Source organism: Dysidea avara, chromosome 14 (assembly GCF_963678975.1).
Source record: "Dysidea avara chromosome 14, odDysAvar1.4, whole genome shotgun sequence".
NCBI classification, from domain to species: Eukaryota; Metazoa; Porifera; class Demospongiae; order Dictyoceratida; family Dysideidae; genus Dysidea; species Dysidea avara.
In genome coordinates this window covers 9591907-9606907 of record NC_089285.1, presented here as the reverse complement: position 1 = coordinate 9606907, position 15001 = coordinate 9591907, and the positions used below count along the sequence as shown (strand labels likewise).

At 39.5% G+C, this 15001-nt stretch overlaps 1 protein-coding gene and 1 pseudogene across 1 annotated transcript; one reads left to right on the top strand and one right to left on the bottom strand.

The window, feature by feature from the left end:
- Nucleotides 1–2468: 2468 nt before the first annotated feature.
- LOC136244058 (uncharacterized) lies at nucleotides 2469–4315 on the top strand (annotated as a pseudogene).
- A 183-nt stretch (nucleotides 4316–4498) lies between these two features.
- LOC136244057 (uncharacterized) lies at nucleotides 4499–9676 on the bottom strand. The gene is made up of 4 exons (XM_066035580.1): nucleotides 8665–9676; nucleotides 8385–8554; nucleotides 8128–8324; nucleotides 4499–4562 (listed from the first exon to the last, which is right to left on the bottom strand). The coding sequence occupies exons 1-4, from the start codon at nucleotides 9674–9676 to the stop codon at nucleotides 4499–4501; spliced, it is 1443 nt and encodes a 480-aa protein (XP_065891652.1).
- Nucleotides 9677–15001: the final 5325 nt, after the last annotated feature.

Below are 15001 nucleotides of genomic sequence, written 5' to 3'. Positions count from 1 at the left end.
AATAACTTGCAATGTAATATAACTGTGTAAATTATACATGCAGCTGAATGCTTTATTAGGGTGACTGTTCTATTAGAGTATCTCGATCTCGCATTTGCTGCACGTAGTTTCCTTTCGAATGATAACTCAGTGATTTGTAATCCGATTCTTCTGTACTACTGCAAGAACTTTCTATGATGATTATTCCAGCTACATACTGATTTTCAGCGCGTTGCTCTAAGCGGTTTGCCTGGTAGACACGAAAACTAATAGTTTTTTTATTCATAAAAATCGATCGCGTAATTTTGACACAGGTTGGGTTTTGTGTCATATCTCCATGGTCTTTATCCCGATTCTTTTCAAACCACAAAAAGGCACTCCTACGATGGCTGCTCCATCTACATATCAATTTTCAACTGATTCCTCCAAAGGGTTTACCCTGTAGGCGTGACAGACCTTCGACCTTATTTTATGCAAATAATCGGTAATAACTCCATGAATGTTCATTGGATTCCTACCAAAGTTGGTATGGAGATCCGCCTTAATGAGCCCTTTAAATGTGCCAAATTTCAGCCCAATCCGAGCATGCATTCGTGTTTTATGGCGAAGTGTGCGAAATGAAGATGAAGAAGAAAAAAACGAAGAAATTAAAACGAAATTTTGTTTGCTCGTATCTCGGAAATGGCTGGAGCGATTTTCTTTAAATTTGGTATGTAGACTCCCCTAACTGGGCGGCACGTCTAACAAATTTGGTTCCAATCGGATAAGGGATCACAGAGCTACATAGGTGTGAAAATTGCGTTTTCTTTCTTCCTGTTAATATACTCACGGTGTGGCGCGCCGGCTTCTTGGGCCGCACGACACACTATCGTGTGTCTTGATATCATGTTCTCCACACAGAGATCTATGGAGTACTTGGTATTTTGGAAAATTGTTTCTTACAAGAAGCTACATGGGAACCAGAAAAAAACATAGAACCAGGTACTGGCAATAATTATGACAATATACTGTGGCTATATTTTTTTATTATACTCATGCTGGACTTACAATCATCCAAGTCCTGAGGATGACATAGTTAGGGAGTATGTAGCTCTATTATGTATTGAATTAGATAGGTCGTCAAAAGCTTACTGCACCAAGCACAGACATTTTACAATTCCATTTAGATTTGATGTTTTCAAGTTTTTGTTTAAGGATTATAACAAGAATTTGTATTCACACGATTTTGACCCTAGCAAGGGGGACCAATTTAGCAAAGAAGATAACAGCGATGACTCACGTTATGGACATAAAATTGTGTTCCCCCTTAAGGTAAGGTTGTCTTTACAGAGGTCCCCACCAAATGGATTCATTATGAATCCAGATGGTACATACACACCTAAACCTAGGCCACTTGCAGAAACATTGTCAGTACAAGCAGTAAAGGCTAACTACTAGCCTACATGTATAATTGAGTTTTGTATTGCATACCATAATAGCAGCTAGCTCATGCATTACTTGAGTTTTGTAAGTAGCTAGCTATGTATGACATCCAAGGAACATTCTCAGGACAGTTCATCAGTTTGGCATAAGCCTTTTATTTATCTGTACATCTAGCTATCATCAGTCTGGGGAAAATAAGGTGATGTACATGTAAGCATGCATGTATTATGATATCATACTTTTGCTTATACATACAGGTTTAATGTAGTTTGTGGTGTTTGGGTAGCATTGCTACTGCCATAACAAACAAAATTAAAAGTCATTTCATATGAGAAAGGATGTATACAATATATGTAGGAGTCTATGTTATTTGGTGGCTTCATGACTGCCTCTTTTTTGTTGGCATGACTTTTCACATGACTTTATCCTTTGTTTATAGCTGGGTTGTGCCATTTGGACTGAGCTGGCCCCATGTAGGGGTCATAACTTAATATCTGGCCATCTGTTCTTTTGTGGCAATTATGGTTGTGGCCATTTGGACTGAGCTGGCCCCATGTAGAAGTCATCTGGCCATCTGTTCTTGTACTCCAATCATGTGCAGCTATACTCACTCTCTAGTGTACTGTTATTGACTGGGTTTAAAATGGTAGATATGATCTCTGACTAGTTGTACTGGATAGTATAGTGCGAGACATTAGAAATGACCAAAAACTTCCGGTGAAATAACTTACGCACATTGTATTAAAACTCGCTAATAATCGAGATCCATACTGACGCAACTATGATGCACTATGACACCAACAACGAGATTCATGGCGCTGTTTGTTACGGAGATATGGTGTGATATATTCTAGCCAATCAAATTGTGTGCGGCTCGTTTGATATGGTTACGTTGTCTAGGTGATAATTTTGCATGCCGTATACTCGTCCGCCTAATTACGTATACTTATTGATTAATTGATCTCGCTGTTCATTGTGTAAGAAGAAATATCAAACAGGGAATGTTGAAACACAGAACACCTGTGTCAAGAAAGCATACAAAAGCATTGAAAACCAAGCCAAAAGTGATGCGCGATATCAAACAACAAAGACGCGAGTCTTCTCTTAATGAATCCATTGAAACAACTATGGAAATGGACTCTTCTACATCATTGGATGATTCTTTTGCTCTGCCTGCCCCAACAGAGCTCTCAAATTATTTGAGCGATGTATCCAGCGAAGAGGAGGCGGAAGATGACGATTATTATGGAGAACTGTCAGATGAAGAAAGATCGTCTATTTACAAAGATTGGTTAAGTGAATTGGAGCTAGAAGACATTAAGATGTTATCAATGCTACTGTATGATAACTATAGAAACCGGTTTGGTTTGTTAAAAACATTTGCTGCCAAGGAAGTGGCCCTATGTTTGGGATGTGGAGATAAAACTGTGAGAAGATGGAGAAAACAAAACCGGTTTGTTAAAAACATTTGCTGCCAAGGAAGTGGCCCTATGTTTGGGATGTGGAGATAAAACTGTGAGAAGATGGAGAAAACAATTCCTTGCTGATTCTAGTAAATTCACTGTTGATGGCAGGGGTAAACAACCAGGAGGTAAAGCAATAGATGAAGAAGAATATTGTGATTTAGCATTAGAGTGTGTACGAGCTAATTCGTATGTCAAGGGTGAGCCAAACATGACTGCAGCAACCTTCTGCAATTGGTTAAATAATACCTTGTTGCCACAAGTTGCTGAGCACTATCCAAACACACCATCCAGCGTATCCCAACGTACAGCGGTTCGGTGGTTGCATTGTTTAGGGTTTCAAAAGGTCGATTCTAAAAGGGGGATATATATTGATGGCCACGAACGACAAGATGTTGTAGACTACAGGAAAATTTACCTTAAGAAACATCTGGTATGGGCTTCCACACATGCACTACCACCACCGTGTATCGATGAACCACCTGCCCAGCCTTCTGATAAAAAGAAGTTGGTATTAATTTTCCATGATGAAAGCATATTTCATTCAAATGATGATCAAGGATGGATGTGGGGTGAAAAAAACAAAATTGTCATAAAACCAAAAGGCCAGGGACGGGGAATAATGGTTAGTGACTTTATTGAAGAACATAATGGATATTTAAGGCTGACCGAAGAATTTGCTCAGGGAAAAATTAGGTATCCTGATTTGAAACAGGAAGCCAGGGTATTATTGAGATTTGGTTCTGATTATGAAGGCTATTGGAATAGCGATAAATTTTTGATTCAAGTTCGGGATGCCATTAAAATAGCTAAAGTTAAATATTCTCCAGAGGAATATAATGTGTATTGGTTTTTTGATCAAAGTTCTGGCCATACTGCTTTTTCAGACAATGCATTGGTTGCAAGCAGAATGAATGTTAAACCAGGTGGGAAACAGCCTGTCATGCATGATACAAATTATATGGGTGTTTCCTATACAATGGTACTGTCGGATGGTACTCCAAAGGGAATGAAGCTTGTTTTGAAAGACAGAAAGTATGACACTACCAGTATGAAGGCAGACGACATGCGTAAAGTATTGCAGGAAATAAGTATTGCAGGAAATGCATGATTTTAAATATGAAAAAACTAAATTAGAAAAACTACTGTTACGGCATGATTATGAAGGCTTTTTTATTCCTAAATTCCATTGTGAATTAAATCCCATTGAGAGAGTTTGGGCGGAAAGCAAGAAGTATACAAGAGCACATTGTGATTATTCGTTTAATGGTTTAGAAACTACAATTAACCCTGCCCTCAACAGTGTACCACTGGATTTCATCAGAAAGTACTTTAGAAAGATGAGGGACTATATGGCAGCTTATAGAGAGGGATTAATTGCAGGTCCAGAGTTAGAGAAAATAATCAAGAAATACAAGTCCCATCGAAAAGTACACGAAGACAATAGTTAGTGTATCTTGATAATTAAAGTGAATTTCCAAAAACTGTCTTACCATTTTTTTATGTTTTATGTGTTGTACTGATATCCTAAGTTTGACAAGCATCCTGCAATGTGTGTACATAGAAAAGTTACATTTGTAAATTATGAAAAACTGATATAACTGGTCAACCATAACATATTTTAAAAATCCGTTTTACCAAAAGTTGTGCTTTGATGTCTTCTCCATTGCACCAGAAAAGCAAACTTGGAGGGTACACCTATAAGGAGAAAAAGTGAGTTATGTAAATAATTGACTTTTGTGGTAAATACATCATTGCACAAAATCTGTGTCAAAGTATGGCTTCAACTTCCGGCAGTGAAGCCACACATGTGTGTTCTAGTATCAGTCCAAGTTTGGTAATGATTGAACAAATACAAAGCTAGTTATGACAACAACATTGATAGTCAAACATTTTGGTCGTTTCTAATGTCTTGCACTATATATGGTAGCACATTATACTTTTAAAGAGTTGCAGTGGATGAAGACTTAAGTGCTACATGTCAGTTTATAGCTACCTGCATGCAGGAAAACTAAGCCGTCATTCACCCTGGGTGTAATTATAGACTTCACCAAGTACCAGCCCTATTGTTGATGGCTCCATCAGCAAAGTCACTATTATACTAAATCCAACCTGCTGCTAGCTGTGGCATACATCAAGGTGATCACTGAAGAGTGGTCTGTGTACCACATCACTGCTGGCTATATCCACACTGCATGCTATATCTTAAAAAATCGACAACTAACAAATTCAATTGCTGCTTGCTTAGAATGTGGTATAACTACCAAGAAGCATTTAATTTATCAATATGTGAATGGCATTGCTTAGATATTACATTAAAGCTACATGCAGCTACAAAATCTACCACATAGGAAAATTGTGTCTATCTAGCCATCAGAGACATGTGAATTACCTTTCAGGCATTTGTTTATTTATACAGTGTCCTCACCTGTTTACAGCATAGTTACTAGTTGATAGGAAGTAGTGCTGAAACAAATAGCAATTTTTACTATTCGAATAGTTGTGAACAAATCGACCGAATATTCGATTATTCTTAAGCTTATACTTCTATTAAATAAGTACTGAAACCTTTTGTTAGGGAGCAAGGTAAACCCTAAGAGCTATTGCTATCCTTTCTAAAATAGAATTTTTACAGCATAGATACATCACCTCTTTCTTAGTGAAGGAAAGGTGTAACAATAAAAACCTGGACGTCATCTTATTTGCCTGCTCAAGAGGAGTTGGAAAATCTTTGCTTCGTTGCAGTAGATCCAAGGACACGAAAGTTATAAGCATTTGTTTACGTTATGTCGAAGCGATCGTATGTGATCGATTTTTCTTCACAAATTTTGCATTTGTATGCAGTGAAGAAGTGTGAGTAAAGGAAAACCTTACCCAGTAATTCATTCCCCTGTTCATGGCGAACACGATGGTGAAAAGTTTAGCTCTGTAACTCCCAGAGTGTTTGGCATATGAAGCTGAACCTTTGCCAGTGGGTACACTTGTCTACGTAGATTATAAATATTCAATAAACAGGAATTCGGAAAAAATGCGATTATGTTCTGTTTTTGCAGATGCGGTCACATATTTAACCTGCTGTTGTCTTTAGCATGTATCAAGAAAATCACTGAAGGATGACCTGTGTGCCTCACTACTGAATACAAAATATACATCAAATCAACCAGTAACAATTTAAATTGCTGCTTGCTTAGAAGGTGGTATAACTGCCAAGAATAAATTAGTAAAATCAATAGGTGCATTGTTAGTTAAATGTTAGTTAAAAGGTGGAGATGAAGACTGAAATACAATCATGCCAGTTTAAAGCTATAGCAGCTACAAAAGCTACCATGAGAAAATTATATCTAGCCATCAGAGACATGTGAATAACAGAAACTTAAATTTTAAAAATCCTAGGAATTGGTTTATACAGTGTCTTCACCTGTTTACAGCATGGTCACTAGTAGATAGGAAATACATCTTCAGTCATGATACATCCCACTTACATGTGTAGTTATGCAAACCTTTTATGTCACTTTAAGTTGGGTGTTCATCTTAGCTTGTATAAAATATAGGACGCTCCCTGATATATAAATGGCACACAACATTACCATATTGCCAAATGTTGTCAACAACTATAGATGGTTGCCAAGCAGGAGTTGCCAAACAGTTGCTTAACCACTACTAAGTCAATGCTACATTCACAAACCTACATTTCAAATACGTAGTGGCAACTACCTTTAGTGGAACTCCTATAATTAATGCGTTCCCACAACTTGTAATTGTACACAATAATGTTTGTTGCAACACTATAAAACCTATTAATAATAGTTTAATTTATAACAATAATACTGATGTTTGCTTAGATGCCACATTGGGCAGAACCAATTCATAAAAAAAGAAGATTATCTACTTTGTATTAAAATTTAATTGTACAGTTTGTAGCATTGCCGGAAGTCCGTTTGTGGCAGTTTTTGAGGAAACCTACTCTTCCTTGGACTCCATTGGCAGAGTAATTGACTGCTCTATTAGAGTATCTCGATCTTGCTGTAGGTCACTTGTTTTTGCCCATTAGCCACACTTCTTTACGCAACAGAGCAATGCTCTTCATGGTGAACTTGAACATCGAGTTGAACGCACGCCCTTGTGTCTGGGATAGCCTTTGTGGTTAAATGCGAAAATATACTAGCCAGTCTGTACGTTATGTGGAAAAGAAGCTGTTTAAATTAATTATTGTAAGTGTACAGCAACTCTCTGCGAATCTAATGATACTAGAATATATCCATTTCACAGAAATTTTGGCATGTCAAAATGGCCTAAAACAAACACACAACAAAACAGAATTACAGCATGCTAGAAAGAGAAAGGCATCCACAGAAGAAGATTCTGGTGACTGTCATAGTGGTACATGTAAATTCACTCAATACCAAAAGAAAAAAATTCCACAGAAGTTGCTTTTTCTGTGATAAACCTGGGGAGTTTTTATCAAAAGCATCTACATTTCAACTTGATTCTAGAGTTCGGCAAAGTGCAACAAAGTTGCAAGACAAGCAGCTGCTTGCTAAATTAAGTGCATGAGATTTAATTGCTCAAGATGCTGTGTATCACCAACAATGCCTTGTAGCCTTGTACAATAGAGCTAGAGAAGGAAAAGCATGTGATGAGTATGATGTACATGCAGTGAACCATGGTGTTGCATTTGCAGAATTAGTATCCTATATTGAAGAAACCCGAAATGATAAATTCAGTTGTACCCATCTTCAAACTTGCAGACTTAGTAAATCTGTATAGCACTAGGTTGAAACAGCTTGGAACTGATGTAGAACAATGAATTCACTTTACCAAGCTCAAAGACAAGATTTTAGGCTACTTTCAAGACATGGATGCTCACAAGCAAGGCCGTGATGTAGTTCTCATTTTCAATGAAGATGTTGGCTCAGCATTGAAAAAAGCATGCGAACATGATGTTGATGATGATGTACTTAGTCTTGCAGGCTGCTAATATAGTAAGTAGAGATATGCTTAAAATGAATAACCAATTCAATGGTTCATTTGAAAGCAATTGCCAGGAGTCTGTGCCAGCATCTCTTCTAGCACTGGTAGCTATGGTACTCAATGGGACAAATATTAAAGCTCAGTCAGATTCAGCTACTCCCCAGCCTGTTCTCACCATTTCACAGCTGCTAATGTTCAACAGCTTAGTTCGTCGTCGTAAGAAAGACTCTCAAGAGTGGCATGGGTTCGGCCTAGGACTCTCTTCAGTGCTGACTTCGTCAAACCTACTAACCTTTCCCAAAAGCCACCAAACCAGGGTGTGCGCTTGGGAATGAAGCGCCATTCAACACCCCTCTTGGCAAGGTTATCTGCTAATGCTGCAGATGACAGTACACTCTGCAGTTCCTCCCCGGCAGCTAAAAAGGTGGTAGCATTGTCCGATATCATCACTTTCGAAAGAGATCTCCTGCTGGTAAATCGTTGAAATGTCTGCAAAAAACACTCATGGGTTAGATCAATAACAATTTCCAGATGCGCAGCTCTGGATACAGCGCATGTGAACAGACAGACATACACTTTCTGTTCACCATCACTGCAACGAACATAGAGAGCACCAGTAAAGTCCACTCCGGTCACTTCAAATGGGTGGACGGCATTAACCCTGCACTTAAGGAGCGGTGGAGGGTCTGGTGTCTGGTATGGTCTACCTTGTGGTGTTGCTGAATGTGTGTGTGGAGTATGATAAGTTTGGTGAAGTGGTGCTTTGATGGTAACAAATACGGAAACTTGGCAAGTTCTGACAATGGGGCATTGTGAATTCGCCCGCCACATCTAAGCAGTTGGTCATCATCTAAGAACAGCCTCAGTTGTTGCACCAAAGGAAGGCGGCTATGAGATAACGATTGGAGATTAGCAATCTCTTCAGGAAACACTTCATGTTGGATTGTGTATAGCCACTTCAGTTTAGCCTTTGCGAGTTCAAATGTTGTCAGATGTCCCGTATTGTGAGAAAGTTGCCGTGTTGTGTTAATAAAGTGAAGTACATATGCAGTGACTGCAAGTAGTTTCTGTAAACTACTGTACTTGGTGACATCCATGACCTGCAAAAAATTTGCTGGTGAGGTCAGAGCAGAGTGAACAAGAATTTGTTCAATTGGTTGGTCATCCAATTCCTCTTGCATCTGAATGAGTAGTGTTTCTGATGATGGATTCCAAGTTGGCCATTGATCTTGTAACAGCAACCATGATGGACCTTGTTGCCAAAGAGCTGCTGAAGCCAATTGCTGGGTACTGATTCCTCTAGTTAAGAGGTCAGCAGGATTATCTGCTGATGGACAGTACTTCCAGTTGGTAGAGATTGATCGTATTTCACTTACCTTGTGATCAACAAATGGCTTCAGTTTCTTCTGGCTGGTGATCCAGTACAAGATGATTTGACTATCAGACCACAGATATAAGACGCAGTCAATACTTAAGGAAGTTCTAACAAATTCACTTAACCTTGCTGCAAGTACTGCTGCCATCAGTTCCAACTTGGGTAGCGTGATTTGCTTAAGTGGGACTGCTCTGGACTTTGACATCACAAATGAAGCAGGCTGGTTGTTCTGTTGTATGTAAGCAGCTGCTCCGTAAGCCTTGAGACTTACATCTGCGAACACATGGAGAACTGTGGTGGTGTTCTCAGGTGGTGGAATAGAAGCAGCATACTTGCGAGGCAATGAGAATGTCATAGCATCAGTAATGTTACCAGCAATAGTATGCCACTCCATATTGAGTGGTGTGTAAAGTGGTGCATCCCAATCAACACATTCCTGCCACAGTTGCTGGAGGGCTATGCTCATCTGTAGGGTCTGATAGCCATAGGAAGTGTGTGTTATCTCTGTCAGTTTCAGCAAGGTAGACATGAAGAAAAGCCTTTTCGATGTCAGCCGAAAAGGCAAAACTATGTTGGCGGAAACGGAGAAGGATTGCACAGAGGTCATTGAGAAATGGAGGGCCTGGGTGTAAACAGACTTGGTGTATCGGAGGACTGCTTACAGCTGCAGTCATACACTATTCTGATTGGTGTTGTGGCTGATTCCTTCCTCACAGGATGGTGAGGGATATAGTGTACGTTGGCCTGACTGCTAGTGGTATTCACCTTCTCAATATAACCTCGTTTCTCCTGCTCCTTGATGATTTCTCCATACATCTTCAATAGCCCTGGTGTCTTAGCTAGCCGGAGTGCCAGCGACCTGGTACGCCTGGAGCATACGGTGTAGTTAGATGGCAGTAGTGGGTGACTGTCTTTCCACGGGAAACATAGGCTGTATGTTCCATCAGGCTGCTCAGTGATGTGTGTGTGCATATATTGTCGAAGAAAGACATCATCCAGGGTTTCTCCTGTTGGCACAGTACCTACAGATTCTGACTCCCAAAACACATCCATACCTTCAGTCACACTGGTACACGATAGGATGGCAATATGAAGGTTAGTAGTCTCCACAGGGTGGGACAAAGGGAGTGGGCCAGACAGTAGGTAGCCAAGGTGTGATTGCACAGCGGTAGGTCCTTCACCCCGAACTATGCAGTCTTGGACGAACTGCCAGTAGAAGTCTGCACCTATGAGGACAGAAATCTCAAAGTTCTCATCTGAGGTCACTGGATGGGCAACTTAGCTAAAATTGATGAAGTCAACAGGTAGCCATATGAATCAGAGGACTTGCCTAGGGATGACAAGGCCCTCATGTGCTTCTCTACTGAATCATAAAAGGCTTGTAAACCACATAAACTGTTGGATGGCTTCCCTAAATTAAGAAGTGCTTCCATGTGAGCATTGACAAGTTTGTAAGACTGGCCAAACCTGTCCTTCAGCGCAAGGTGATAGAGTGTTCATAATTGTGGTCAGTGAGGGGGAAACCGGCAATGACACGAGAAGCATCACCATGCAATTGTGCACGTAAATAGTTAAATTTTTGCACACCACTAAGGCTTGGATTCAAATGGACTGCTGCATTGAATGAATCCCAAAACGTTTGCCATTGTAGGGAATCTCCGCTGAAAGTGGGGAGAGATAACTTAGGAAGCCGGCTGACGTTTTGGAATGCATGTGGTGTAGCTGATGTGTCATGTGTATGCATACTGCTAAGACTCACGTGTACTGGCTCTGTGTGAGTTGTACCACTTAGGGTGTCAGCTGCTGAGGTGGGTGGCAACACTGGCGGTGAGGATACTACAGGTGGAGGAGGTAGACCCGCCTTGCGGATGAACTCGGCAAGAAAGGCAATCCTTTCTTCTAGAGTGAGCTGGTAAGTGTCAGCACTAATCGTTTCCTCCTCAAACACCTCTTCTGCTTCTATCTTCGCCGCGATGGCGGAATCCAGTTCTATGATCTGGTCGCGCTTCGTCCGGAGTTGGGCAAGGGTGGTGACGGCCATCAGCTTCCTTGGTTCTGTGATGGATTCGGAACTAATTCCCTCGAGGTCCGCGGAAATCATATCTTCGACCTTCGCAATGAGCTTGGTGACTCTTCCCTTCAAGCCTCGCCATTTGGAATGGAGGCGCTGGTTTTCATCCATCTTGCAAAGTAGTAGAAATGTTCCGTCACAGCAACACAATCAGCGTTTAGGCACAGCGGCAATGCTCTGCTTCGTCACAGCACCAATGTGGAGTATAGTGGCGTAAATGTGCGAGATCAGAACGAAGCTACTGCACGTGTTCACACTGAATACCAACTGATCTAATGTGTTAGAATCACACATATGCATAACAATTACAACAGCTAATAATAGTAACAGACTAACAGTCTACAATGTTAATTGTGTTAATCACTGTCCGTGACATTACTGGCGCTTACAAAAATGGTTATAACTCACCAACGGATTAAGCTATGGAGCTGAAATTTTCACCATCGTGTTCGCCATGAATAGGGGAATCAAATACTGGGTAAGAGTTTCCTTTACTCATCCTTCCTCACTGCATGTAAAGGCAAAATTCGAGACGAAAAATCGATCGCATACAATTGCTTCGACGTGACATAAACGAATGCTCATAACTTATGTATCCTTGGGTCTACTGCAATGAAACATAGAGTTTCCAACTCCTCTTGAGCAGGCGAATAAGATGATGTCCAGGTTTTTATTGTTAGACCTTTCCGTCACTAAGAAAGAGGCGTTTAAACAATTTACAGAATTTTTTCAATAATATGCAAGTATGCTTTATACTGTAAATTTAGGCTTGTGCAATTATGTCCTGTTTTCACAGATCCGGTCACAAATTAATATCTCAGTAGAGAAATCAGCTAGAAGCAAGTTGTCCTGCAAAGAATTCAACTTTGTCAGTTAGAAAAAAGTCACTGTGTAGAAAAATCAGATACATTTTAAATCACCCTGTAGAAAGGTCAGCTTGAAACATATCACGCTGTAGAAAGATCAGTTAGAAACAAATCACCCTGTTGAGAGAGATCAGATAGAACCTAGTCACCCTGTAGAGAGTTCAGCTAGAAACATTTCACCCTGTAAAGAGATCTGCTATATTTCAAATCACCCTGTAGAAAGATTAGCTTGAAACAAATCATTTTGTAGTTAGAAACAAGTCAACCTGTACAGAGAGAACATCCTCTAGGGAGACAATTCACTGAGTAGAAAAATCAGATACATTTCAAATCACTCTATTGGTCAGCTTGAAACATATCACCCTGTAGAAGGATCAGTTATAAAAACAAATCATCCTGTAGAGAGATCAGATAGAACCAAGTCACCCAGTAGCGAGTTCAGCTAGAAACATGTCAGTCTGTAGAGAGATCAGCTACATTTCCTTATTGCATTACTATACATATGAAAACCTGGATTGTATTATAACGCATTAGACAGTACATTAGCCATATCTCAGGGGCAGCGGAGAGGGGGGGCTGCAGCCCCTGTGAAAAAATTTATGGAGGGGTTTAACCCCACTAAAATTATTTGTAGCTGTGATGGAGAGCCTAGCTCAATAACATCAATAATTCGAGATACTCTAATAGAGCAGTTAAAATTGAGATACTCTAACAGAGCAGTTAAAGTACCGTATTTCTATATTTATAAACTGTTAAAAATAATTCGTCGAAGCTAGCATCCGACGAAAATTAATTACGCAAAAAATTTTTACCAACGTAATATTAGAGAAGTTGAATAAATTCGGTTAACTGCTTTCTGTCCACCTGGATCGAAGCTTGGCCATTGGCATTTCAAGAGTATGTCTTTGCTGCAGTATTTTAATAAAACAAGAATGGCCTGCCGTTGGGTCCTCGCCTGGGGATTTCACCGCCAGCGATAGCGTTGGCAATGATGCCATGCCATATGATAGACAGCTACTACAAGACCCATTAAATGAAGTATGTATATATACGAATATGTAAATTGCATGGAATGAGCTTCTAGCTACAGCAATTCCACTCCAGTACACTTGGCTTGAGTCTGTGGCTAGCGGACAACTCTCAGGGTGCAGCCTCCATGGAATGGAGATGCCACACTTAAGTTTCACTGCTTGTTATTCTACTTCTCCTATATACAAAAAGGACAGACGAATTAATAAAGCTACATAATTCATTGTTAAAAAATTTTCGTCCCTTGAGGACACTGGTGAAAAATTTTTAACACGAAAATTTAACTCGTGAAAATTTCTCAGCTTATATTTATAGAAATACGGTATTATTATTATACAGACATCAATCAGGAGTATAAAGTACATGATTAGTTAACAAACTAAATGTTTGTTAATTAAGTAGTTAGTAGAGATTTAAAATTATCAACATTATCAGTTTCCACAAGGTGATCACTAAATGTTAATTACGTAGTTAGTAGAGATTTAAAATTATCAACATTATCAGTTTCCACAAGGTGATCAGGTAGGTGATTCCATAATCGGATTGCTCTTGGAAAAAAATGAATGCATGAAAGAATCAATCCTTGAGGGTAAGTGTAGGAATTTCTTGTTACTACTACGGGTGATACTGGGAACTTTACGAAGGATATGATCACAAAGGATATCTACATACTGATTAATAATTTTATGAAACATAACCAAAATCGAATCATCTCTTCGTCTCTCCAATGATTACCAATCAAGTTGATTTAGCATAGCTGTAACACTGGAATATCGAGAATAATCGCTAAATACAAATCTGGCAGCCTTCCTTTGAATCATCTCAATTTGGTGAATGTTAGTGTGTAAGTGGGGTGCGATATATCAAAAAAATATCGATATCGCAATAATTTGTTAATATCATTATCGTATCGATTTCTATATACCACTTTAGCAGATTTTGATATTATCGATAATTATTGAAGAATATTTCAATAAATCAACAGCATTTAGTGTGTGATTGCGCAATCACGCTAGAAATGAATCATCTCTTCGTCTCTCCAATGATTACCAATCAAGTTGATTTAGCATAGCTGTAACACTGGAATATCGAGAATAATCGCTAAATACAAATCTGGCAGCCTTCCTTTGAATCATCTCAATTTGGTGAATGTTAGTGTGTGTGACCAGATGACTGCAGAATATTCACAGATGGGGCGGATGTATGTCTGGTAGCATTTAATTAACATCCTGTGTGCACTGACCAAAGTTCCATCAAAAAAATTCCAAGGCAGAGTTTGCTCGACCAATAATTCCTGAAATATGTGTGGACCAGGACAAATCAACTGAAATTGTTAGACCGAGGTACTGAGCAGATTGTACTCTCTGTATCACATATTCATTCAACCTGTATGACATACAAAAGGAGAGGAATTTTTTTCTGTTGACAGTTTTTTTTAATGCTTCCAAGTATAAAATTGTATTTACAACAATCAAGTAGTTACAGTAAACAAAACTTAAGTAAAATCAGTTCATTAAACGTGACTCCACCCTAACTAGATCCATTGGAAGTGGAGTTCTGTCAAATTGACCTGATGATGACCAAGCACCACGGATGCAAGCAGTAGCAGAATGCAGCAAAGACAGCAATGGAGCCAGTCTAGAGTAACTGAGTAATTATCCTCCCACTTATTGGACAAAAGAGAAGCCAGACATTTCTAAAGATAGTTGCTTCATGAGCCAGACCTCCAGTAGCAGAAAAAACCAAGGGAGAGAATGAGGCGTGTTTCTTATAGAACGTTCGCTGTCACATTACATACTCTAACCGAACAGTCAAGACAGAATTT

Excerpts from the sequence above, each read along its gene's own strand:
- LOC136244057 (XM_066035580.1), bottom strand. The coding sequence starts at position 9,676 with ATGAGCATAGCCCTCCAGCAACTGTGGCAGGAATGTGTTGATTGGGAT. Across the intron at positions 8,555-8,664 it reads TGATGACCAACTGCTTAGAT|CAACACCACAAGGTAGACCA; the intron begins GTGGCGGGCGAA and ends ACACACATTCAG. Across the intron at positions 8,325-8,384 it reads TCTGTCTGTTCACATGCGCT|ACATTTCAACGATTTACCAG; the intron begins GTATCCAGAGCT and ends TGTTTTTTGCAG.